At 44.7% G+C, this 26458-nt stretch overlaps 1 protein-coding gene and 1 non-coding gene across 6 annotated transcripts; both read left to right on the forward strand.

Moving 5' to 3' along the window:
* The first annotated feature begins 66 nt into the window (after positions 1-66).
* GGPS1 (geranylgeranyl diphosphate synthase 1) lies at positions 67-17790 on the forward strand. 5 transcript variants are annotated; one of them, XM_051820737.2, is made up of 5 exons: positions 67-275; positions 723-839; positions 9792-9884; positions 16428-16498; positions 16729-17790. In XM_051820737.2, exons 2-5 carry the CDS (start codon positions 815-817, stop codon positions 17488-17490), a joined length of 951 nt encoding a protein of 316 aa, XP_051676697.1. In that variant the 5' UTR covers positions 67-275; positions 723-814; the 3' UTR covers positions 17491-17790. The 5 variants fall into 5 exon arrangements, with proteins under 5 accessions (XP_051676697.1, XP_069911645.1, XP_008266464.1 ...); XM_070055544.1 differs by lacking the exon at positions 723-839 and having other exon boundaries at positions 67-613; XM_008268242.5 differs by lacking the exon at positions 723-839.
* LOC127483638 (U1 spliceosomal RNA) lies at positions 13767-13931 on the forward strand. Its single transcript, XR_007910076.2, has one exon. It is a non-coding gene; the product is annotated as a U1 spliceosomal RNA (small nuclear RNA).
* Positions 17791-26458: the final 8668 nt, after the last annotated feature.

A 26458-nucleotide genomic window follows, 5' to 3' on the forward strand; every position in this document is an offset into this window, starting at 1 on the left:
GACGGGACAGGGAGGGAAAGGGGGCGGGGCGACAAAGCGGTGGGGAGGCGGCAACGACGCCTGCGCAGTGTGACCAGGATGGCGCATTTTCTTGCATCGAGTAATGCGGTGTCGCTGGCGGCTGAGGAGGGCGGAGAGTTCTGTAGTGAAGCGGGGGGAGGGATTCATGTAGGCATCGGGAGGAGCCTTGGTCTGAACTACAAAGTGGGAAGTTGATGCTGGGTGTGGCTACTCCCGGACCGGCGGCGTGAAAGTCGTGATATCATCGTTGAACCGTGAGCGGCAGTTCTGGCGGCTGGGGGGGACCCGGATGGCAAGGAGGGCGGAGGAGGATGGGGGGTGGACAGAGGGGAAAGAAAGAAAGGAGGGAGAGGACCCGGATGCTGAACCGGATTGTGTACGACTTTCCCATCCCCTAGCGTGAGACGGGGCGGGGGGTGGGTGACCCAGGAGGGCGGAAGAGGGCATCTGGGCTAGCATGGTAGACATTCGAAACTCTCTGCCAAGCCGCTGTTAAAAATCGGCGTCTTAAGTTATTTGAAGCGCCTGCCTCTATGTGTCGGGCAGTTTCCTTCAAACCCAGCATCTCCTGGAGTTCAAGAGGAAAGATTCGGTCTGTGCTCCGCATTTTGTGTGTGTCTTGTTTAGTAACTCTGAAACCAGGCCCTTCCCTTGAGGGGGAGGGAAAAAAGACTCTGTGTGGAATTTTTATTTTCTCAAAGCGAGCCGATGTTCTGATTCGTCCTGTAACACATTGGAAGGCACTTGCGTTCAGCCCTTCACATGTGTCCTAGGAAAATGTGGCGAAGCTAGCATGACCCTTCTTGAAGCTAAGTCTGGTGAGAGATGTGAAACTAAACGGACTCACCAGTGAATGTGAAATTGCAGTAGTGGCAATGCTACAAAGCAGAATTAAGTGGAGAATGTGAAACCGGGAATTTGGCTTAGGAAGATAACGGGAGGCTTTCCCAAGATAGAGCTGCAGGGGTAGGGAGCATTAACTGGAAGAGAAGCACATTCCAGACAAGAGGAGTTGGAAAGGCTTGTATCAGGAGGCAGCCCTTCTGAGTTTTTGTTCTTGTCCTAAGAGCAGTGGTACACCTTTCAAAAGTTCTCAATTGGAAAGGAGAGGGGGTGAGTTTGAACTGTGCAAAGGCACATGAGAAAGAAGTGAATGCAGAGATTCCCGCAAGGAGGCTACTGAGTTAGTGCTTCACCTGGTGGAAAGAGTGTATTGTGTGTGTTTTTTAAAAGATTTGTTTACATATTTATTTATTTATTTATTTATCTATTTGAAAGAATTATAGAGGGGGTAGGTGGAGGAACAGCAGAGACCCTCCATCTGTAGGTTCACTCCCTAGGTGCCCACAATAGCCAGGGCTAGGCCAGGCCAAAGCCAGGAACCCGGAACTCCATCCTGGTCTCCCAGATGGGTGGCAGGAGCTCAAGTACTGAGGCAATCACCTGCTGCCTCCCAGGCACGTTAGCAGGAAGTTGGATTCCAACCAGGCATTCCATCCACTGCAGCTGGGATGAACCCCAGGAACATGCTCTATCCCCAAGGAAGTATGAGAGTGATAAAGAAGCAGACGAGATGGCGATTAGCAAAGAATTTTATTGAAAAAGCAAAGAGAAGAACTTCTGTAGCCTAGAGGGGAACAGAATTCCACTGAAACTAACTAGTGGAGTTTATATACATAAACCTTAAAGACTCTACAGTGTGGCGAAAGCACTTTATCTTAGAATCTGTCAAGGGAGTTGCTTATCTTCCTCAGACTGCCAAAACTGTACAGGCATATGACCACCATAAACTGGCCACTGGTCACTCTGACGCCAGAGCCGCCTTTTCCCCTCTAATTGCCGAAACCCTTTCCTTTCCATGACAAGCTCTACACTCTCTGTCTAGACACCTGATTTTCCTTACTTTCCTCACATAGCATAAGCAGTGGCTTAACTGGCTGTGCCACAATGTTCACTCTCAGTTGTAGTCGTACAAAGATCCATTGATCCACAGTTTGACCAAATTTCTAGCATTTTATCAGTTTTGAAAGTGAGGACTTGTGCCAGCATTGTGGCCTGGTGAGCTGCTGCAGCTCCAGGATCCCATATGGGCACCAGTTCCTGTCCCAGCTCCCTTCTGACCCTGCTCCTTTTTTTTTTTTTTTTTTTAAGATTTATTTTTATTTATTTGAAAGTCGGAGTTACACAGAGAGAGAAGGAAAGGCAGAGGGAGAGAGGTCTTCCATCCACTGGTTCACTCCTCAGTTGGCCACAATGGCCAGGGATGCAGTGATCTGAAGCCAGGAGCCAGGAGCTTCTTCTGGGTCTCCCATGTGGGTGCAGGGACCCACATGGACTTGGGCCATCTTCTACTGCTTTCCCAGGCCATAACAGAGCTGGATCAGAAGTGGAGGAGCTGGAACTCAGACCAGCGCCCATATGGCATGCTGGCACTGTAGGTAGTGGCCCTCACCCACTACACCACAGCCCTGGGGCCCCTCCTGCTCCCTTCTAATGGCCTGGGAAAAGCAGCAAAAATGGCCCAAGTGCTTGGGACTTGGCCACCGATGCGGGAGACCTGAGGAACTTCCTGGCTCCTGGCTTCAGTGTGGCCCAGCCCTGGCAGTTGTAGCCATCTGGGGAGTGAACCAGCAGATATAAGATCGCTCTCTCGTTCTGTGTGTGTGTGTGTGTGTCTGTCTGTGTGTGCGTCTGTCTGTAGCTCTGACTTGGAAATAAGTATTAAAAACAAAAAAGGACTAGATTCAGACTAGTTATTCACCCTGAAGATAAATTAATAGAGTTCAAGTAACCATGTGAATGCCTGAGATTAGTGAATGATAGCTGAAATTTCAAGCTGTAATAAATTGGGAGTCCTTTGAGTTAAAAAAAAAAAAAATTGAGAGTACATGCCACGGTATGTAGAATGTCTTAGGCAGAGAGACAAACAGAAATCTGTTCTTTTCCCCAAATGCCCTCAGCAGTCAGGTTGAGGCAGGCCAAAGCCAGGAGCTAGGAACTCAGTACAAGTTGTCCATATGAGTGGCAGAAACCCAACTATTTGAGCCATCACCTGCTGGTTTCGACCATGCATATTAGCAGAAAGCTGGAATCCAGGGTGGAGCCAGAACTCAGACCCAGGCACTCCAGTGTGGAATGCAGGTGGCACAACTGGCATCATAACCTCTAGCCAAACACCAGCCAAGAACTACTTGGATTCAAGAGAGGAGACATATTGGTTTTCAATACCTAAAAAACTGAACATGTTTAGTTTTTTTACTTATATGTAAACATCCTCTGGGAAAAGACCATTAATTGACTTGGGTTTGTTTTTTTTTTTTTAATTTTTTATTTATTTATTTATTTATTTGACAGGTAGAGTTATAGACAGTAAGAGACAGAGAGAAAGGTCTTCCTTCCATTGGTTCACCCCCCAAATGGCCGCTACAGCCGGCGCTGCACCAATCCGAAGCCAGGAGCCAGGTGCTTCCTCTTGGTCTCCCATGCGGGTGCAGGAGCCCAAGTAACTGGGCCATCCTCCACTGCCCTCCTGGGCCACAGCAGAGAGCTGGACTGGAAGAGGAACAACCGGGACTAGAACCCGGCACCCATATGGGATGCCGGTGACACAGGCAGAGCATTAAACAAGTGAGCCACAGCGCAGGCCCCCCATTAATTGACTTGTTAAATGAATAGTCTTTTCTTTTCTTTTTTTTTGAAAGAGTTACAGAGAGAGGTAGAGCCAGAGAGAGGTCTCCCATCCACTGGCTCACTCCCTAAATGGCCGAATGGCCAGAGCTGAGCTGATAAAAGCCAGGAGCTTCTTCTGGGTCTCCCACGTGGTTGCAGGGGCCCAAGGGCTTGGACCATCTTTACTGCTTTCCCAGGCCAGAGCAGAGAGCTGGTAGAGCAGCCAGGACTCGAACCAGGACCCATATGGGATGCCAGCGCTACAGGCCAGGGCTTTAACCTGCTGTGCCACAGAGCCAGCCCCTAATGAATAGTCTTAAACTTCTTTGAAGGAACAAAGGAAAGAAATTTTTTTAAATTCATAACTAGTATTTTGAGAAATAACATCAACCAAAGCTCTAAGAATTTTTTTAAAAAGTTAGCTCTAATCTGTACAATAGAATACACCTATTATTGACCCAGAACCAAAAGAGAATTCTGGAAAACTGATTTTTTTTTTTTTTGAGATGTACTTATTTATTTGAAAGGCAGAGTTGCAGAGAGAAAGAGAGCAAGTGGGTGAGCTTCCATCTATTTGTTCACTCCCCAAATGGCGGCAACAGCCGAGACTGGGCCAGGCCAAAGACAGGAGCCAGAATTTTCATCTGAGTCTCCCATGTGGATGCAGGGGTACTTGGGCCATCTTCCACTGTTTTCCCAGGTGCATTAGCAGGAAACTGGATCAAAAGTGAAACAGCTGGTACTCGAGTGAATGCCTGTGTGGCATGCCAGCATTGCAGGTGACAGCTTAACCCCGCCACACCACAACATTGGCCTCATGATTTTTAAGTTAACTCAAATGTGTTTTGGAGGCTGTGAAAAAAATACATATTTTCTCCCAACCTAACTGAGAAGAAATGACTACTAACTGATTCAAATAGAGAAGTATACAACATGTAAGAGGTACTTTTTTAAATTCTCTTTAGTTACTTAATAATAATCTTTGACATTAGCCTTTATTTTTCCTGTTTTGCGCCTTCTATTTCTTTTTTTTTAATGTTTTATTTATTTATTTGAGAGGCAGAGTTAGGGGGGGAGAGATAGAAAGGTCTTCTATACACTGGCTCCCTCTCCAGATGGCTGCAACAGCCAGAGGTTAGCCAATCCAAAGCCAAGAGCCAGGAGCTTCTTCTGGGTCTCCCACATGGGTGCAGGGCCCAAGCATTTGGGCTGTCTTCTACTGCTTTCCCAGGCCATGAGCAGAGATCTGGATTGGAGGAGGAGCCGCCAGAACACGAATCAGCACGGATGCTGGTGCCACAGGTGGAAGCTGAGCCTACTACGCCACAGGGTCCCTCTATTCTTCCTTTTTTTTATTTTTATTTATTTATTTATTTATTTTCGACAGGCAGAGTGGACAGTGAGAGAGAGAGACAGAGAGAAAGGTCTTCCTTTACTGGTGGTTCACCCTCAAATGGCCGCCGCGGCCGGCGCACTGCGCTGATCCGAAGCCAGGAGCCAGGTACCTCTCCTAGTCTCCCATGGGGTGCAGGGCCCAAGTACTTGGGCCATCCTCCACTGCACTCCCTGGCCACAGCAGAGAGCAGGACTGGAAGAGGGGCAACCGGGACAGAATCCGGCGCCCCAACCTGGTCTAGAACCCAGTGTGCCAGCGCCGCAGGCAGAGGATTAGCCTAGTGAGCTGCAGCGCTGGCCCTCTTCTTCCTTTAACCATGAAGAGTGAGGTAACCCATGTCCGAAATAAGAAGCTCTTGGCTCCTGGCTTCAGATCAGCCCAGCTCCAGCCATTGCAGCCATTTGGGGAGTGAGCTAGCAGGTGGAAGACTCTCTGTCTTCCCTCTCTCTGTAACTTTGCCTCTCAAAAAGAGAGAGACAGGGATATTAAATAACTTGATTCTCACTAGGTTGGGTAGACTCAGTTGAGCTCTTAATTGTGCTGATAAAGTGGAATGCCAGCACTAATAATTATATTCTGGAAATTGTTTTACTTTGTGGCACTTTATCAGTATTTGCCTAGTAATTAAGTTTATAAGCAATGTGTTCTTCTATTGAAACATACAAAAAGTCTTGTATTTTGTGGATTCAGCATCATATTTTGCTCTCTTAATATTTAAAATTTTAAAATTTAATGCCGGCAAGGAGTAACAGTATTAGAATCGCCTTCTCCTTTAGAGTGTAGGTGGTGACATCATTGTCTCACATAACGGAGCTGTAAAAGAAACCTTTTAATACTGAACATTATGAAGTTACTATGGCAGTTTTAGAAATTGAGGAACACATGCTCAATAGTAACAGTAAATAATTTTAAAGTAACACCCCCGCTTTAGTTGGAAAAGGCCTATTTCCAATTTTCTCTAACCCATTCTCAAGCAGCTGCATCAGAATCATTCAAGGTGCATATTAAAAATGAGATCCCAGGGCAGGCATTTTGCCTAGCAGTTAGGATGCCCACTTCCCATTTATGAATGCCTGGGTTCAAGTCCCAGCTCTGCTCCTAATCTGCAGCTTCTTGCTAATGTGCACCCTCAGAGGCAGCAGGTGATTGGTCTAGTAGTTGGGAACCTGCCAACTACATGGGAGATGCAGGTTGAGTCAGCCTGGCTCAGTCCCAACTGTTGGCAGCTATCTGGGACCTGAACCAGCTGATGGTGGCTGTTTGTGTGTATTGTGGGGTAGAGGGAGTATCCTTCTCAAATTAAAACATTTAAGAGTTACATAAAAATGGAGTTTCCTACTCTCCTGCCCATAGTTAGTGAATCAGAAAAAGACCATTGAGGCCGGCGCCGCGGCTCACTAGGCTAACCCTCCGCCTTGCAGCGCCGGCCCACCGGGTTCTAGTCCTGGTCAGGGCGCCGGATTCTGTCCCGGTTGCCCCTCTTCCAGGCCAGCTCTCTGCTGTGGCCAGGAAGTGCAGTGGAGGATGGCCCAAGTCCTTGGGCCCTGCACCCACATGGGAGACCAGGAGAAGCACCTGGCTCCTGCCATCGGATCAGCGCGGTGCGTCGGCCGCTGCGCGCTGGCCGCGGCGGCCATTGAAGGGTGAACCAACGGCAAAGGAAGACCTTTCTCTCTGTCTCTCTCTCTCACACTGTCCACTCTGCCTGTCAAAAAAATAAAAAATAAAAGAACCATTGAGTAATCAGAATAACAAAGTACATTCCGCTTGGCTTCCTTTATTCAAAAAAAGTGGCCCTCTCAAACAGATACATTGATGTGCTTTGTTATGTTCTAGGGTACTGGTATAGAGGACTCTAAGATACTTTCCACTCCTAAAATTCTCTAATAGACAACTCTTTGGGCAGCCCCAGTTTTGACCTGCAGTTAGATACCATATTACTGGATTTAGTTTTGTGGTGGTGTATCTGCAGTGAAGGCAGAAAAGTGTTAGAAGAGGGCTTGTGATCCTAGAAAGCAATTCATAATCCCAAGAAGCAAAGAGGACAAAAGTGATAAACCTCACAAAGTGTACTGAAGAGAGCACTCAAGACTCCTTGGGGCCAGCATTGTGGTAAAGTGGGTTAAATGGCTACCTGCAACACCAGCCTTCCATGTGAGAGGCGGTTCAAGTTCTGGCTGTTCTCCTTCCAATTCAGCTCCCTACTAATGCACCTGGGAAAGCAGCAGAAGATGGCCTAAGTACTTGTACCCCTGAATCCATGTGGGGAACCTGGATGAAGCTCCTGGCTTTGGCCTGACCCAGCACTGGCCATTGCAGCCATTTGGAGAGTGACTCAGCAGATGGAAGATCTCTCTCTCTCTCTCTCTCTCTCTCTATGCCTTTCGAATAAATCTTTTTTTTTTTTTTTTTTTTTTTTTTGACAGGCAGAGTGGACAGTGAGAGAGAGACAGAGAGAGAAAGGTCTTCCTTTGCCGTTGGATCACCCTCCAATGGCCGCCGCTGCAGCCGGCACACTGCGCTGATCCGATGGCAGGAGGCAGGATCCAGGTGCTTTTCCTGGTCTCCCATGGGGTGCAGGGCCCAAGCACCTGGGCCATCCTCCACTGCACTCCCTGGCCACAGCAGAGAGCTGGCCTGGAAGAGGGGCAACCGGGACAGAATCCGGCACCCCAACCGGGACTAGAACCCGGTGTGCCGGCGCCGCAAGGTGGAGGATTAGCCTAGTGAGCCACGGCGCCGGCTGAATAAATCTTTTTTTTTTTTTAATTTATTTATTTGACAGAGTTATAGACAGTGAGAGAGAGAGAGACAGAGAGAAAGGTCTTCCTTTGCCATTGGTTCACCCCCCAAATGGCCGCTACGGCCGGCGCAGTGCCAATCTGAAGCCAGGAGCCAGGTGCTTCCTCCTGGTCTCCCATGCGATACAGGGACCCAAGTACTTGGGCCATCCTCCACTGCTCTCCCGGGCCACAGCAGAGAGCTGGACTGGAAGAGGAGCAGCCGGGACGAGAACCCGGTGCCCATATGGGATGCCGGCGCCGCAAGGCGGAGGATTAACCAAGTGAGCCACGGCGCTGACCCCCAAATAAATCTTTAAAAAAAAAAAAATAAGACTCCTGATACGAGGGTCTTCAGAAAGTTCACATGAGTATTTTGAAACAATTATGTATGAACTTCAATTTATTTTCTTTTTTTTTTTTTTTTTTTTTTTTTTTTTTGACAGGCAGAGTGGACAGTGAGAGAGAGAGAGACAGAAAGGTCTTCCTTTACCGTTGGTTCACCCCCCAATGGCTACCGCGGCCAGCACACCGCACTGATCCAATGGCAGGAGCCAGGTACTTCTCCTGGTCTCCCATGCGGGTGCAGGGCCCAAGCACTTGGGCCATCCTCCACTGCACTCCCGGACCACAGCAGAGAGCTGGCCTGGAAGAGGGGCGACTGGGACTAGAACCTGGTGTGCCGGTGCCGCAGGCAGAGGATTAGCCTATTGAGCCGTGGCGCTGGCCTTCACTCTATTTTCCATGAACTTTTTGAGAAATATTTAGAAAGAAGCAGAGGTGACGTTCAACAGTAAAGGAAGTCTCTGGGAAGACCACGAGTGAAATTCTGGGAAAGACTGAAGTCAATTCAAAATAATAAATCACTACTATAGGGAAATATTTTTAATAAACATAATTACTTCAAATGCATGTCTTAAGTCAGAATCTCTAAAATTGATTGTGGAGAAAATGCCAAAAGAGTGATGGGTTCCCTTTTTTTTGTTTTTTTTAAATGCTCAATCCTCTGACTGTGCTTTGCTAATTCTTTTTTTTTTTTTTTTTAAGTCAGAGTTCCATAACGAGAGGAGAGGCAAAGACAGGTCTTCCATCCGATGGTTCACTCCCCAATTGGCCACGATGGCCAGAGCTGCACCCATCTGAAGCCAGGAGCCAAGAGCTTCCTCTGGGGCTCCCACTGGGGTGCAGGGGCCCAAGGATTTGAGCCATCTTCTACTGCTTTCCCAGGCTATAGCAGAGAGCTGGATCAGAAGTGGAGCAGCTGGGTCTCAAACCAGCACCTATATGGGATGCCAGCGCTAGTTGAAGTCCCAGCTGCTCCACTTCTAGTCTGGCTCCCTGCTTATGCACCTGGGAAAGCAATAGAAGATGGCCCAAGTGCCTGGGTCCCTGTCATCCCCATGGGAGACCTCAGTGAAGCTCCTGGTGTCCTGGCTTAGGCCTGGCCTGGCCCTGGCTGCTGTGCCATCTGAGGAATGAACTAGTGGATAGAAAATCGATCTCTGTTCCTCTGTCCCTGTAACTCTGACTTTCAAAATAAATAAACAAATCTCTAAATAAATAAATATATATATATGGTTCATATGTTTTTAGTATATTCCCAGGGTTGTGCAACTCTCACTACAATCTAATTTCACAATATTTCGATCCCCACAAAAAGAAACCCCATACTTGGTAATGAATTGTCCTTGTCCCCACCCTTGCACCTGCCAATTAAACTACTTTTCTATAAGCATTGCATATAAATGGAATCATAGAGTTTTTTGTGACCAACTTCTTTCACTCTATGTTGCAAAGTTTCAAATATTAGTTTTCTTAAGGCAAGCCAGACGTCTACCTTCCAAAAACACCTTGAGATACACATTTCTTTGCAGTCTGATGCTCAAATTTGATTCATGAAATCATTCATTTTTTCTTCTTGACAGATCAGGTTCACAATTTACAAACAATGGAGAAGACTCAAGAAACAGTCCAAAGAATTCTTCTAGAACCCTATAAGTACTTGCTTCAGTTACCAGGTAATAGTTCAGCAACGGTCATTTAGGATAATTTTCATACAGTAGTGGTCATTTAAATGTGAATACATTGGAAAGATTTGACTTGCCAGCTCTTGAGATTTTGTAGTTAGGTGATATGTATCAGAAAAATGCTGAGTAGAACTTTATAAGTTTTCCTTCTTAATAGGTAATTTTTGAACCACTCATTTTAAAATTCTGTTAAATAATATGCCTTTAAAAAAATAAAAGATTTGAAGCAGACTTTTGGCAAAGGAGTTGATGCTACTTGCAACACTTGTGCACCTGAATCCCATGTCGTAGTACCCGGTTTGATTCTTCACTCTTCCAGTGCTCCTGTTTGGGATGCAGTGTACCAAGTAGTTACTTAACTGCCTGTGCCACAATGCACACTCCTCTCACTGGATGCTTTTTATTCTTCATGGAAGCCTCACATTCAAAGTCCCCACTGGTTAGCTATTAGTATAACTTTTGCAAATTTAAATAACAATGGAATACTTTACTTAATTACCATATTTGCAACATAGCCCACATTATACCTAAAAAAGAATATGTCACCTGGGGCCGGCGCTGTGGCGCAGCGGGTTAACACCCTGGCCTGAAGCGCTGGCATCCCATATAGGCACCAGTTCTAGTCCCGGCTGCTCCTCTTCCAATCCAGCTCTCTGCTGTGGCCTGGGAAAATAGTAGAAGATGTCCCAGGTCCTTGAGCCCCAGCACCCACGTGAGAGACCTGGACGAAACTCCTGGCTCCTGGTTTCAGATCGGCACAGCCCCGGCCATTGCGGCCATCTGGGGAGTGAACCATCGGATATGTCACCTGGACCTGGACATAGTTTCCTGTCTTAAAAACTGCCTAATCATGTGTATGTATGTGTTTTTGTTTTACTTTGCTACTTTTTTTTTTTTTTTTTTTTTTTGATAGGCAGAGTGGACAGTGAGAGAGAGAGACAGAGAGAAGGGTCTTCCTTTGCCGTTGGTTCACCCTCCAATGGCCGCCGCGGCCGGCGCGCTGTGGCCGGCGCACCGCGCTGATCCGATGGCAGGAGCCAGGAGCCAGGTGCTTTTCCTGGTCTCCCATGGGGTGCAGGGCCCAAGCACCTGGGCCATCCTCCACTGCACTCCCTGGCCACAGCAGAGAGCTGGCCTGGAAGAGGGGCAACCGGGACAGAATCCGGCGCCCCAACCGGGACTAGAACCCGGTGTGCCGGCGCCACTAGGCGGAGGATTAGCCTAGTGAGCCGCGGCGCCGGCCACTTATACTTTTTTAAGGCTTTATTTATTTACTTATTTATTTGAAAGGCAGAGTGATACATAGAGAAAGGGGGAGAGAGATCTTCCATTTTCTGGTTTACTCCCCAAATGCCAGGAACTCCATCCAGATTTCCCACAGGGATGGCAAGCAAAGCTTAATGTTAAGACACCACTTAGACACTCACATCCCATGTCAAAGTGCCCAGGTTCAGAGACCAGCATTGTGACACAGCATCACTTACAAAACTGGCATCCCAAATCAGAGTATCAAGTTCAAGTCCAGGGTGCTTCCCTTCCAATCCAGCTTGCTTGATGATGCACCCAGGAAGGCAGTGGAAGATGGCCCAAGTACATAGGGTTCTGGTGCTTGTGGAAGACCAGGATGGAGTATGTGTTTCCTTGCTTCAGCCTTGCCCAGGCCTGGCTTTTGTGACCATTTAGGAATTAAACCATTGGACAGAAGTTATCTCTCTGTCTCGCTCTTTCTCTCTCACTGTATCTTCCTCTTTGTTGTTCTGTCTTTCAAATAAATAAATAAATCTTTCTCAAAAAAAAGTAGTGCCTGGGTTCAGGTCCCAACTTTGTTTCTCATTCTGGCTTTCTGCTAATGTATACCATAGGAGGTAGTGGTGAAGTCTCAAGTGTTTGGGTCCCTGCCACCCACATGGGAGACCTGAATTGAGTTCCAGCCTCCTGGCTTCAATATGGCCCTGATACAGCTTTTAGACATTTGAGGTTTGAACCATTGAATGAAAGATCTTTGTCCATGGGTTTGTCGTCTATCTTTTTCTCTCTTTCAAATCAATAAATGTTTTTTAGAAAGCCAAAATAAGTCTAGCTCTGTTTATTTGGTTTTTTGTTTTTTTAATTGATTGTATTTATTTGAAAGGCAGGAAGACAGAAAAAGATCTCCAGTCCACTGGCTCACTCCCCAAATGTCCACAACAACCAGGGCATTTGTGGGAAGCCAGGAGCCAGGAACTAGATGTGGGTCTCCCATGTGAGTGGCAAGGGTCCAATTACTTGTGTTGCCTCTCAGGATGTATATTAGCAGGAAGCTGGAATTGGGAATATAGCTAGGACTTGAACCCGGGCACTCCAGCACTTCCCAAGGTGCATCTTCACTGCTGAGCCAAATGACTACCCCAGCGAGATAGCTCTTGGACTGCCCGGAAACTGTCATGATTAGTGTCTTTCTGTTGTGGCACACTGTAATGGGGGTTTAATTGCTAATAGGTCATTGTTTCAAAATAATGGAGAGATCATAGAAATGGTGAATTCAAAAAGTAAGTTGCCCACTGTTTTAAGAATTGCCAAAAGATGACTTTCAAGTAACATTCAGCAGTTAGTGACTTCACTTCTCACTGAGAAATGTGGCACTGTATTCTGCTTACCTGTAGGAACTGGGCTGCCATAAAACATGCCACTTGCCTGTATTGACAGCAGTCTAACAGATGTCTCCCACTCCACTACTCTGCAAACATGGACTGTCTGTAGTTACATTTTTTTCTTAACTTTCATTGTACTTAAAAGGCAATGGGACAAAAGTCTACATACTGGTTCAATGCGGACCAGGCCAAAGCCAGGAGTCCAGAACCCAATCTGCGTCTCCCACATGGTTGGCACAGACCCAGATACTTGAGCCATTGTCTGCTTCCTCTTGGGATGCACATTAGCAGGAAGCTGCATTGGAAGCACTGGAATTAGGACCCTAACCAGCCTTGCCAGCATCTCAAGGGAGACTTATTAATCACTGCACCAAAGCTTATGTTTTAACCATAATACTGACATTGTAGTGCCCTATAATGTTTCTTTTAATTCTCATTATCTAGGATTAGTATTTAAGCTGTTAGATAACATTTTAAATTCTCATTAAATACTTTACCTTTTTTATCAATTATCTTCTTGTTCCGTGATAGAATATAAACTCAAAAGATATTCCAAGAGAAGTAGAGCATTGCATTATACGTAACACATATTTTTTAAAATATTTGTATTTTGAAAATCAGAGTTACAGGAAAGAAAAGATAGAGAGGTCTTCCATCCACTGGTTACTTCCCAGATGGCTGCAATGACTGGAGCTGGGCCAATCAGAGCCAGGAGCCAGGAGCTGCTTCTCCGTCTCCTTCATGGATGACTAGGGGCCCAAACACTTGGGCATCTTCCTCTGCTTTTCCCAGGCCATTAGCAGATGGGAGCTAGATCAGAAGTGGAGCAGCTAGGATGCAAACCAGCACCCATATGGGATGCTGGCATCACAAGTGTTGGCTTAACCTGCTACACAGCAATGCCAGCCCCATAACATTTTTTATAGAGAGCTTCAGAGAATTACAACATAACTTACAAATGGACCAGATCAATTATAGTGTTATAAAGTTACTTTTGCTAATAAAAGTTTTTAATGTTTGTGAGAATATCAAGATTTTGGTGTAGTAGAATAATGTTTATTTATATTTATTTACCCAAGTGCAGGTTTCTAGACCTTTTAAGTGGGATGTGGGAGATAAGGGTGGGCAGAGGAAAATGAGGTTGGGAGTGGAGGAAGAGGGACTGCAGAAAGAGAGCTCTTAAAGAAAAAGTGGAATGTTTGAATTTTGAGAGGTCTCTATCAACCATTAGAAATAATTTGGGATACTTAACCTGGCAGGGAAGATATCGTGATCACAAAGGTGGTTTTCCTAGGGCGAGGCTCACACATTGCACTCCTGGTGTGCGGACCCCTGTGATTTCCCCAAATGCAGAAAACTCGACTGCATGATTTGTGGTAATGGGGGACTGTGTTCGCACTCTCCACTAAAAGAAAATAAGAAAGAAAAGTTATTTGGGGAACTACCCTTGTGACAGAGTGGGGTAAGCCACTGCCTGTGATGTTGGCATCCCATATGAGTGCCAATTTGAGTCCCAGCTGCTCCACTTTAGATCCAACTCCCTGGTAATAGGCTGGGAAAGCAGAGGAGGGTGGCCCAAGTGCCTGGACCCCTGCAACCATGTGGAAGACCCAGAAGAAGCTCATGGCTCCTGGCTTCTGCCTGGCCCAGCCCCAGTTGTTGTGGCCATTTGGTGAGTTAAGTCAGCAGATGGAAGATCCCTCCCTCTGTGTCTCTCCCTCTCTCTTTGTAACTCTGCCTGTCAAATAAATAAACAAGTCTTTTAAATAAATAAATTGGGAACTTTAAAGTACTAGCCATAGTGGTTAAGATACCTGTGTCTCTATTGGGACCTGTGTTCAATACCTGGTTCCTGGTAATGCAGACCCTGAGGCAGTGGTGATGCCTCAAGTGATTGGGTTCCAGCCACCATGTGGGAGATCTGGATAGAGTTCCTAGCTTTTGGGTCCAGCCCAGGGCCCATACAAGGCATCTGGAGAGTGAAGTGAACCAGAAGGTGGAAGCACTTTCTCTCTCTCTCTCTCTCTCAGCATTGCCTATCAAATAAATTTGAAAGTAGTAGGCCAAACCCTAGAATCTGATCAAAGAGAAAATACATTTAAATAAAATTGCAATAATGGCAAATCAAGCCATTCATTATACTGTTTTCTACGTAATATTCAGAAGTAAAATGAAAAATATGAGTACACATCAATTCTCTGGTTTTTTTGTCTTTAGAACTGTTTTTTTTTCATTGCTATGCACAATTTTCCACAGTTGTGCGTTTTACATGTAGCCCAGACTGACCTTCGTAAACTGGAAAGGAGATCAGAAGTGTAAACTATGTAATTGCTACCTAGACCTTGAGCACTTTACCAATTAGTAGGCAGAAGATACTACTTCTAGACCCTTAGAGACACCTTTTTTAGACTTCACAGGAATGAAAATCATGTCACAATTGGTTATATGCTAGGAGTATGTATACTCATTTGTTTAGATGACTAATGCAGAGAATACAGATTTAGAAAATCATGTTTCTGTTTTAAAGATTTATTTATTTATGTGAAAGGCAGAGTTACAGAGAGGCAGAGGCAGAAAGAAAGAGAGAGAGGTCTTCGATCTACTGGTTCACCCCCCAAATGGCTGCAATGGCTGGAGCTGGGCCAACACAAAGCCAGGAGCTTCTTCCAGGTCTCCCATGAAGGTGCAGGAGCCCAAGGACTGCACTGTTTTCCCAGGCCATACCAGAGAGATGGTTTGGAAGTAGAACAGCTAGTATTTGAACCAGGGCACATAGGGAATACCGGCACTGCAGGTGGTAGCTTTACCTGCTATGCCACGGCATCAGCCCTGCTCATAGAATATTTTGCTGAATGAGTTGGTTATGTTACTTACCTGTCCTTCCTTTATATTTAGACTAAAATGAATTCTAGTGGTAACTCCTACCCAAAGACTTCCTAAGCTTTCCAAATAAGTAAAAGGTGATGTTGAAAAACTTACCCTAGTCAAAACAAAGAGATTAACCTTTGACTGAATTTGAGATGTTAAAAGGGAGTACTTCTTAAGTGGATATTTGGCATTTTGCATAGCAATTAAGATACCACCTAGGATGCCCACGTGCTATATTTAGTGCCTGGTTCCAGTCCTGGCTTCCAACTTCCAGTCCAGCTTCCTGCTAATGCACAGCTCAGGAAGCAACACTTGGTGAATCAAGTCCTTTATTCCCTGCCAGCTACATAAGAGACTGAGATTGGGTTCCAGGCTCCTGGCTTCAGCCTGGCTTTGCCCTAGCTGTTGCAGGACTTTGGTAAGTGAATTCATATATTATGAAAGATATCCCTCTCCCTCTCTCTGTCCACCCTCCACCACCACCATCTCTCTTCTCCCTCAAATAAAATAAAAATAAATAAAGATTTTTAAAAGGTAACTTTCAAGGCGTGGTGTTCTCATTTGATATAAAAGTAGCAGAGCTCCCCACTTCTTGTAAAAGGTAATTTTATGAGGTAATTCAGTAGTAAAGTATGTTTCATTAAAAGTACCTCAATTCTGTAAGTATGATAGTGCTAATTCACTGTCACTAACTAGGCTGCCTGCCTTTTCAAAAAGAGGAATGAAATAGACCTTAATTCCTAAAAAAGCCCATTTCATCCCATAATCACTGATACAGGTTAAGATGAAAGGAGTGGGCTAGGAGGCCACACTAAAGTGTGTTTAGAATCTCTTTTGACTGCCCTAACTTTAAAAGGTTGTACACGTTATGATGTGGATTTTGTAGGTCTTGGGTGTCTCTCAGTGAAAGGCAAGCCCTGCAATAGGTAATGGATTCATGAGGCTGAACAAGTCAAGTCTGATCGGTTTTCAAGGAAGTTTCTAATATGTTTCTTGTATTTAAATCTTATTGTCAAACTTTATTTTTCAATCTCAGGTAAACAAGTGCGAACCAAACTTTCACAGGCATTTAATCATTGGCTGAAAGTTCCAGAAGACAAACTACAGGTATTTAGGCAATTTTAATCTCATTCTAAATCCCCAGGATATTGAGCTACCACAAAAATACTCCTATCACTTGATCCAATTTAATACTCATGCAATATATTGTTTCATATTGGGATTGCCAAATAATTATTAGCTTTAGAAACTTAAGAGACTTTCATTATCTGTTAATATAAATATAAGCTGTTTTGAATAGTTCAAATAAAGAGGAATTTTCAATTATTTTTTATTAGATTATCATTGAAGTGACAGAAATGTTACATAATGCCAGTTTACTCATCGATGATATCGAAGACAACTCAAAACTCCGACGTGGCTTTCCAGTGGCACACAGCATCTATGGAATTCCATCTGTCATCAATTCTGCCAATTATGTGTATTTCCTTGGGTTAGAGAAAGTCTTAACCCTTGATCACCCAGATGCAGTGAAGCTTTTTACCCGCCAGCTTTTGGAACTTCATCAGGGACAAGGCCTAGATATTTACTGGAGGGATAATTACACTTGCCCCACAGAAGAAGAATATAAAGCTATGGTGCTGCAAAAGACAGGTGGCCTATTTGGATTAGCAGTGGGTCTCATGCAGTTGTTCTCTGATTACAAAGAAGATTTAAAGCCACTGCTTGATACACTTGGGCTCTTTTTCCAAATTAGAGATGATTATGCTAATCTACACTCCAAAGAATATAGTGAAAACAAAAGTTTTTGTGAAGATCTAACGGAGGGAAAATTCTCGTTCCCTACTATTCATGCTATTTGGTCGAGGCCTGAAAGCACCCAGGTGCAAAATATCCTGCGCCAGAGAACAGAAAACATAGATATTAAAAAATACTGTGTACATTATCTTGAGGACGTAGGTTCTTTTGAATACACTCGGAATACTCTAAAAGAGCTTGAATCTAAAGCCTACAAACAAATTGATGCACGTGGTGGGAACCCTGAGCTAGTAGCGCTAATAAAGCACCTAAGCAAGATGTTCAAAGAAGAAAATGAGTGATGTAAGCCACTCTTGATTCAGTCTGAAAGCTGGTGTTAAGGTTTTTTCTTTCAGCCTTATCATCCTTTTACAAATTCAGACCGAGGTGTTAGTCTTCCAAATTGAGAAAATAGGGTCAGTTACCTGTTTCAATTTAGAAACCCTAGTGTACATACAATCAGAATACAAATTTGAAAGAATCAAAGAACCACATTTGTGTAAGTCTCACTTGGATCGCCATGACAGGACATTGTAACCAACTGCCCTGCTACCACAAATGTTCAGTTTATTCTGTCAATAAAAAAAAAAAAAAAAAAAAAAGACTTTAGTTTCTAGGAATTTTGATCCAGATACTTCCTAACTGTGCTATATGGGCAGTTCCCAGGTCATTTACCCCAGTTTCAAGCTTGTGACTACACGGGACTGGTTTCTTAACCTAGCTGGCCCAAAGACCACAAAACCCTTTTTTTCCCGTAAATGCTGCTGCTAAGAATATGTCAGTCTCCTCCCTGGAAGCCCTCTCCTGTGAAAAGGCTGATAGTGGTGAACAGTAAGTACACTGGCCCTTTGACTTCCCCTCTTCCTTTTTTCCTTTCTCTCCACACCTGTGAAGTTTTATCTGTTAATCAAGGTGTCTCCACTTAGTGAAACTCACACACTAGTTCTTTTCCCCCTTGTAATATAATTTGTGCACCGCAAACTGCTTAGTAAGTTGAAAGCTTTCTCTTTCCCTTAGGAAGGAAATAATCTGTGGAATAAGAGTTTTAGAAAGAAACCTTAGAAGAACCACATCATTGGTAGGAGACATCTTTAAAGGGCAGTTTTTGACCTCCAGTAAAAAGTGGCAAAAGTGCCCTTTGCCTTTCCACATGTTACTGCCTACCTTGAAGGCCATAGGTCCTTGAATAGAAATAGAGTAGGCGTCTTTAATTTCCGAGATCAAATGAAGCAGAAGTGTTAACCTGGTAGAGAGAAGTAGCCGAAGGCCGCATTACCCAGCATTAAGTAGCTTCTTAGTGCCTTAGCTAGCAAGCCCATTTATGTCTTTTCTGATCCCAAGCCATTTGGAGCCATCTGTGGCTCAAGACATGAAAAAAGAGAGGCTATTTCTAGTGACACAGGTATTGTGATTTCCCAAAATGAAAGTTTATTTTCCTTAGAAACATTGTGTTTTATTGGATTGGTTCTGCAGATGTTATCCAAGATTAAATCATGTACTTACATGAGAAATTCTTATCCAAGCATTCAACCTAAATCTTTTTGAAAAGTTGAATGCTGCCTTTACTAATATGTAAAATAACTGTACTCACCTATTTCAACAGTGATAATGAAACCTCTTGAAAACAGGGGTATTTGTGCTGCACTCTAAAAAATTTGAACTTTATATTTATGAACCCATATTATTAAAAACAATTTTTTAAATCTTGAAAAATCATTTATCATTAAGTATAAAAAATACTTAGGTAGGTTTATTCCTTGTCTAATCATATTAATTTTTGCCTGGTGCTATTCATGATTCTTTTGTCATTTTTATCTTACCTTTGTCAATGACAGATGCTTGGCATACAATTATGGACTTGTTTTTTTTTTTTTTTTTTTTTTGACAGGCAGAGTGGACAGTGAGAGATAGAGAGACAGAGAGAGAAAGGTCTTCCTTTGCCGTTGGATCACCCTCCAATGGCCGCCGCTGCAGCCGGCGCACCGTGCTGATCCGATGGCAGGAGCCAGGATCCAGGTGCTTTTCCTGGTCTCCCATGGGGTGCAGGGCCCAAGCAACAATTATGGACTTGTAGCAAAGGGTCATTTTACCTATAAAATAGTCAAAGCTCCCTTCTTTTCACTTAGTCTGTAATCATAGCTGTTAATACATAGGAAAACCAGAACATAATGAGTAGTTTAAATCCAATAAAATGAATTAACTCTTCTACTTAGAGTAAAGCTAGAGTCTTCTTTTTTTTCCTACATAAAGTAAAATCTTGTGAAGACCCGAGTAAAATTGAAGTTTGCCCTTTAGACGTCATTTTTAAATATTTTAAAAATATTTTCTAGTCTGTGGAGTTTAAAAATACAAATTGATTTTGTTTATTTGCCCAAATCAGAAGAATAAAGTTAGGTCAGTTATGTTGACGTAAATCACCCTGACTTTAGTAAGATGTTACATCCCTCAGCAAGGAGCCGACACTGGCGTGATGGGCGAAGCCTCCACTTACATCCCATATGGGTACAGGTTCAGGATCCAGCTGTTCTGCTTCCAATCCAGCTCCCTGCTAATGGCCTGGGAAAGCAGTGGAAGGTGGCGCGAGTGTTTGGATCTCTGCATCCATGTGGGAGACCCAGAGGATTCTCCTGGCTTCGGATCAGCACAGCTCTAGCCATTGAGGCCATTTGGGAAGTGAGCCAGCAATTGGCAGACCTCTCTGTCTCTCCTTTCTAACTCTGCCTCTCAAATAAATAAGTAAGTCCTAAAAAAAAAAAATCCCTCAGCAACTCCATTCCAGCCTCAATCTCATCCTATTTTACTTCCTTCCCTGTGTAATATATGTTCTGTATCATCCATTTTGGGGAAACTTTGAGAATTATTCTCAGATCACTTTCCTCCTTTCCTTGGCCCCTCTTATCTTGCCAGTTACCAATCCTGAATGAATGCAACCATCACATTCTTTGCTCTTCTCATCTTGCCGAATGTGGCTGGGAAACATTTTCAGAAGTATTGTTGTAGGCCGGCGCCGCGGCTCACTAGGCTAATCCTCCGCCTAGCGGCGCCGGCACACCGGGTTCTAGTCCCAGTCGGGGCGCCGGATTCTGTCCCGGTTGCCCCTCTTCCAGGCCAGCTCTCTGCTGTGGCCAGGGAGTGCAGTGGAGGATGGCCCAGGTGCTTGGGCCCTGCACCCCATGGGAGACCAGGAAAAGCACCTGGCTCCTGGCTCCTGCCATCGGGTCAGCGCGGTGCGCCGGCCGCAGCGCGCCAGCCGCGGCGGCCATTGGAGGGTGAACCAACGGCAAAGGAAGACCTTTCTCTCTGTCTCTTTCTCTCTGTCTCTCTCTCTCACTGTCCACTCTGCCTGTCAAAAAAAAAAAAAAAAAAAAAAAAGCAATGTTTAAGCCGGTGTCGCGGCTCACTAGGCTAATCCTCTGCCTTGCGGTGCCGGCACACCAGGTTCTAGTCCCGGTTGCCCCTCTTCCAGGCCAGCTCTCTGCTGTGGCCCAGGAGTGCAGTGGAGGATGGCCCAAGTGCTTGGGCCCTGCACCCCATGGGAGACCAGGATAAGTACCTGGCTCCTGCCATCAGATCAGCGCGGTGCGCCGGCCACAGTGCGCTGGCCGTGGCGGCCATTGGAGGGTGAACCAACGGCAAAGGAAGACCTTTCTCTCTGTCTCTCTCTCTCACTGTCCATTCTGCCTGTCAAAAAAATAAAATTAAATAAATAAATAAATAAAAAGGCCATGTTAGAATAAGTGCAGCAACTTGTATTTTGCATCCAGTCTTCCCATTGGAGATTTGAAATTTATCATAATCTAACTTCCGGTGCATCTCCTTTTCCACTCTGTTCCCCTCAAGCTTCTGACTTTCCTATCCTCTACTTGTCTGTCATTTGTCTGTTTTATATCAAGAGAAGTTATTCTGTCCCAGGCCAAAGGAACTGTTTTGGTCTTGATTCTCTCCCCATGACTTAAGAGCCTTGTTCCATTCCATCTTTATCCTCAAGATCTATCCATTGGCTCTTGTTTTGTTTTTTTTTATAATTGAAGGTTGTTTTAATTTTTGGGGTTTTTTTTAAAGATTTATTTATTTGAAAGGCAGAGTTACAGAGAGGCGGAGGTACAGAGAGAGGGCTTCTGTCTGATGGTTCACTCCCCAGATGGCCACAATGACCAGAGCTGGGCCAATCTAAAGCCAGGAACCAGGAGCTTCCCTTGGGTCTTCCACACGGGTGCAGGGACCCAAGGACTTTGAGCCATCTTCTACTGCTTTCCCAGGCCATAACAGAGAGCTGGATCAGAAATGCAGCAGCCAGGACTCAAACCAGTGCCCATATGGGATGCCAGCACTGCAGGCTGTGGCTTTACCTGCTATGCCACAGCGCCAGCCCCTTGACTCTTTTAATGAATGTATTAGGAGGAACAAAAAGGGGAAGGAAGTGTACATGTGAGGTACTCGTCAGGTAGTAGGAATTTTATGTTTTCTTGAAGCAGTTATTGAGCACTGCCAGGACCTTGAATACAAGTCAAAGCACTTGGCTCTCCTATAAACACTGCATCCATTCTTTATGCACATTTAAATGCTTTTAAAAGTTTGGGAAGCACTTTTTATGTTTCCTTCCTATAATCACCCCACTCCAGTCTGTCCTCGTTACAGTTACACCATAATGGCTGGTATCTGGTGTTTGAAATACAGAAAGAAGCTCATGATAGTAGACCCAACAATAATGTGAATTCAGATTTAATGGAATTGGCATTAGGCTCCCCAAGCCCCTACTACCCGCTCCAGGCTAACTTAACTGCAGACTTGCTCTAACCATTTAATCATCTTGTAATATTTATGCTCTCAAATAATTTGGACCTTATTGTATTACAACATAGTGTTACTATACTCTGAACTGGTTGACTAAAAAATAGTGCAAGGGTGGATGTTGGCTTAGCAGTTTAAACATTCACATCCCATTTTGGAGTACCTGGGTTTGATATCTACCTCACCCTCTGATTCCAGCTTTCTGCTCATGGAGACTCTGGGTGGCAGGAGTGGGAGAGCAAGATTGAGTTCCTGACCCCCAGCTTTAGTGTAGAGATCCTGTGTGACATTTTTTAAATCAACCAGTGGAAGACAACTTGTTCACTCAGTCACTGTCTCTGTTTCTTCGCCTCTCAAATGAATGCAGTTAAAATGTGCATTAAGAGGTGGACATTCTGGTGCCATGGGTTAACCCATTGCTTGGGATGCTTATATCAGACTGCAGGTTAGAGTCCTGACTCTGCTTCTGGTCCAGCTTCACACTAATGCACCTGGGAAGGCAGCCAATAATGGACCAAGTGCTTGGGTTACCTACCACCACATGGGAAACCTGATTGCCTTTCTTTTTTTTTTTTTTTTTTTTAAAGAGGCAGAGAGAAGGAGAAGGTCTTCCATCTCCTGGTTTACTCCCCAGATGGCCGCAACAGCCAGAGCTGCGCTGATCCGAAACCAGGAACCAGGAGCTTCTTCCTGGTCTCCCACGCAAGTGCAGGGACCCAAGCACTTGGGCCATCCTCCACTGCTTTCCCAGGCCATAGCAGAGAGCTGGATTGGAAGTGGAACAGCCAGGACTCAAACTGGCACCCATATGGGATGCCGGCACTGCAGGCTGGGACTTTAACCCACCACGCCACAGCGCCAGCCCCCTGATTGCCTCTCCTGGCTCCTGGCTTCAGCCTGGCCCAGCCCTAACTGTTGAAGGTGTCTGGGATCTGAGTCAGCAGATGGAAGATCTTTCTCTCCTCCCCACTCTGTCATTCTGCCTTTTAAATAAAAACAAATTTTTTAAAATGTGATACAAGCAATAATATTAATAATATAAACAATTACTCATCAGTGGAAGGTAATTGTGTAGAATGCTTTATGATCATTGATTAATGAGCATCCTGTCATAGATACCTGGAAAACATTTTGCCTTGTCATGCACATTCTTTATAACACTCTAGGAGGAATGAGCAGCTTATTTGAATTATTTCTATCACTGTACATAAAGAAATATATCTGAAGATACCAGGGTTGCTCAAATGAATAATGGAAAGTATTTGGACCTCATTGGGTTAGGTAGTACTAATGATACCCTGTAAAAGTAATTTGTAAATCTTATCAAAACTTGTAACAAAATTATGAAATGCATTTAGGTAAATGTTTGAAAAGTAAACATGTTTTAAGAGGTTTCAATTTTATAAATTACATTCTAAAAGATGTCACTACTTTTTAAGAACATAGCCTGTTTATTAAAGCTAATAATAAGTCGGTTGACCATAAATAATTGGATTTATAAAATTGAGTTAAAGAAACTGAAAATTAAACATAAGATCATTGGAGAAATTATGATATGTCACTTGAACCAAAATAAAGTAACAATTCAAAGAGACTAATAGATTTTCTAATACATTTTACGAGAATCCATTTGTGGTTTGATAGAAGTAAAAGTGTAATTTTTTTAAGTTCAGTTTGTTGAGTCCTGAAATTTGGCCAGTTACAGTTTAAAAAGCTGTGTGGATTAAAGAGGAAAAATATATATATAAAACTACAGTAAATGAGGGCCGGCGCCGTGGCTCAATAGACTAATCCTCCGCCTTGCAGCGCCAGCACACCGGGTTCTAGTTCTGGTCAGGGTGCCGGATTCTGTCCCGTTTGCCCCTCTTCCAGGCCAGCTCTCTGCTATGGCCCGGGAGTGCAGTGGAGGATGGCCCAAGTGCTTGGGCCCTGCACCCCATGGGAGACCAGGAGAAGCACCTGGCTCCTGGCTTCGGATCAGCACAATGTGCTGGCCGCAGTGCGGCGGCCATTGGAGAGTGAACCAACGGAAAAAGGAAGACCTTTCTCTCTGTCTCTCTCTCTCTCTCTGTCCACTCTGCCTGTCAAAAAAAAAACAAAAAACAAAAAAACAAAAAAAAAAAAAACAAAACTACAGTAAATGAATTCAGTAAATGAAGTACAACTAAGATAAAATACATTTAGGGCCGGCACTGTTTATATAAATGTATATTAAAGCCCTGGCCTGAAGCACCGGCATCCCATATGGGCGCCGGTTCTAGTCCCGGCTGCTCCTCTTCCAGTCTAGCTCTGCTATGGCCTGGGAAAGCAGTTCAGGATAGCCTAAGTCCTTGGGCCCCTGCACCCACGTGGGAGACCCAGAAGAAGCTCCTGGCTCCTAGCTCCTGGCTTCTGATTGGCACAGCTCCGGCCATTGCAGCCATCTGAGGAGTGAACTAGTGGACTGAAGACTTCTCTGTCTCTACCTCTCTCTGTAACTCTTTCAAATAAATAAAATAAATAAATAAATCTTAAAAAAAAAAGATAAAATACATAAAGTTCTAGATAATCTTACAAGGATTAGGAAAAATCTGATTATAAATACTGATAGTTCAGGGGCAAACACTTACCTGGCAATTAAGATGTCAGCTTCCCACACCCAAATGCCTGAGTTCAGGACTTACCTCTGACTCCTGACTCCCGCTCTCTGCTAGTGCAGACCCTGGGAGGCAGCAGTGAGGGTCAGGTAATTGGGTTCCCACTCTCATGGGAGATCTGGATTAAGTTCCCTTGTGGAGTGAACCAATGGATGGGTTCAAATAAATAAATTTATTTCTGCCTATCAAATGAATAAAAATTTAAAACAGGCTTTGGGCTTGGTAGTTAAGACGCTGCTTGAGACACCCACACCCAATATTGGGGGGCCTAAGTTCAAGTACCAGTTCTCCCAATTCCAGCTTCCTACTAATGTGTACCCTGAGGTTCAGCAAGTGATCAGTCAAGCAGTTGGGCTCCTGACATCCATGTGGGAGACCTGAATTGAGTTTCCATTTCTGTCTTCAGCCTGATTCAACCCTAACCATTCAGTGCAGCATTTGGGAATTGAACCTGTAGATGGGAGATTCCCTTGCTTTCTCTCTCTTTCTCTCTCTGCTTTTCAAATAAATTAAAAAGCAAATAGTTCCTAGGAAGTCAAGAGGATTCAGCACCATGAAGAGTATCATTAATTTTGAGAGCAATTTTTAATGTGTTTTTGTTTTTTTGTTTTTTTTTTGTTTTTTTTTTTTTTTTGACAGGCAGAGTGGACAGTGAGAGAGAGAGACAGAGAGAAAGGTCTTCCTTTGCCGTTGGTTCACCCTCCAATGGCCGCCGCAGCCGGCGCGCTGCGGCCGGCGCACCGCGCTGATCCGATGGCAGGAGCCAGGAGCCAGGTGCTTTTCCTGGTCTCCCATGGGGTGCAGGGCCCAAGCACCTGGGCCATCCTCCACTGCACTCCCTGGCCACAGCAGAGAGCTGGCCTGGAAGAGGGGCAACCGGGACAGAATCCGGCGCCCCGACCGGGACTAGAACCCGGTGTGCCGGCGCCGCAAGGCGGAGGATTAGCCTAGTGAGCCGCGGCGCTGGCCAATTTTTAATGTTTTGAGATCAGAAGTCACTACTGTCATTCCCATGAGGAATTTGATGAGGTTTCGTTTGTCACATCTTTGTTCAGAGAAGAGTACTATCTAGCTGATGGCTGCTGTAACAAACCAAAGGTCACACCAATAATGTTGTCTTGGCATATCATCACTGCATATATGGGTAATTAACGTCACTTGCCTCATTTTCTTGGTTCTGCTCTCTTTCAGCCCATCTTGACACAACTGCCAGATTAATCTTAACTATTTGCCTTTGTTGTGCCTCTGTTCAAAAATCCACTACTTATTGGACAACCCCTTCAGCCTCACAAAGCTTTCTAATCAGCTTCCTGTATTACCTTTCACCATTGCTAAACTGCTTTTACTTTATCTAACTCTGTTCATTCTTACCTAAAGACATCATACACTGTCCCGTGTCCATACTCATGATACTGCTTTCTGAAATATTTCCCCAGCCTCCAATTAAGTTTGCTCCATCAGTAGTCTAAAAGTCCTAATTCTTTACTGAAGACTATTTTCCAAGTAAGTTTTTTGTTTGTTTGTTTGTTTTTATTTATTTTGACAGGTAGAGTTATAGACAGTGAGAGAGAGACAGAAAGGTCTTCCTTCCGTTGCTTCACTCCTCCTTTGGCCTCTACGGATGGCGCCACGCTGATCCAAAGCCAGGAGCCAGGTGCTTCCTCCTGGTCTCCCATGCAGGTGCAGGGGCCCAAGCACTTGGGCCATCCTCCACTGCCCACCCAGGCCACAGCAGAGAGCTGGACTGGAAGAGGAGCAACTGGGACTAGAACCGGTGCCCATTTGGGATGCTGGCACCGCAGGCAGAGGGTTAACCAAGTGAGCCATGGCACCAGGGCCCTGT

Source organism: Oryctolagus cuniculus, chromosome 13, assembly GCF_051225735.1.
Source record: "Oryctolagus cuniculus isolate XC-2025 breed Fujian yellow rabbit chromosome 13, ASM5122573v1, whole genome shotgun sequence".
Lineage (NCBI taxonomy): Eukaryota > Metazoa > Chordata > Mammalia > Lagomorpha > Leporidae > Oryctolagus > Oryctolagus cuniculus.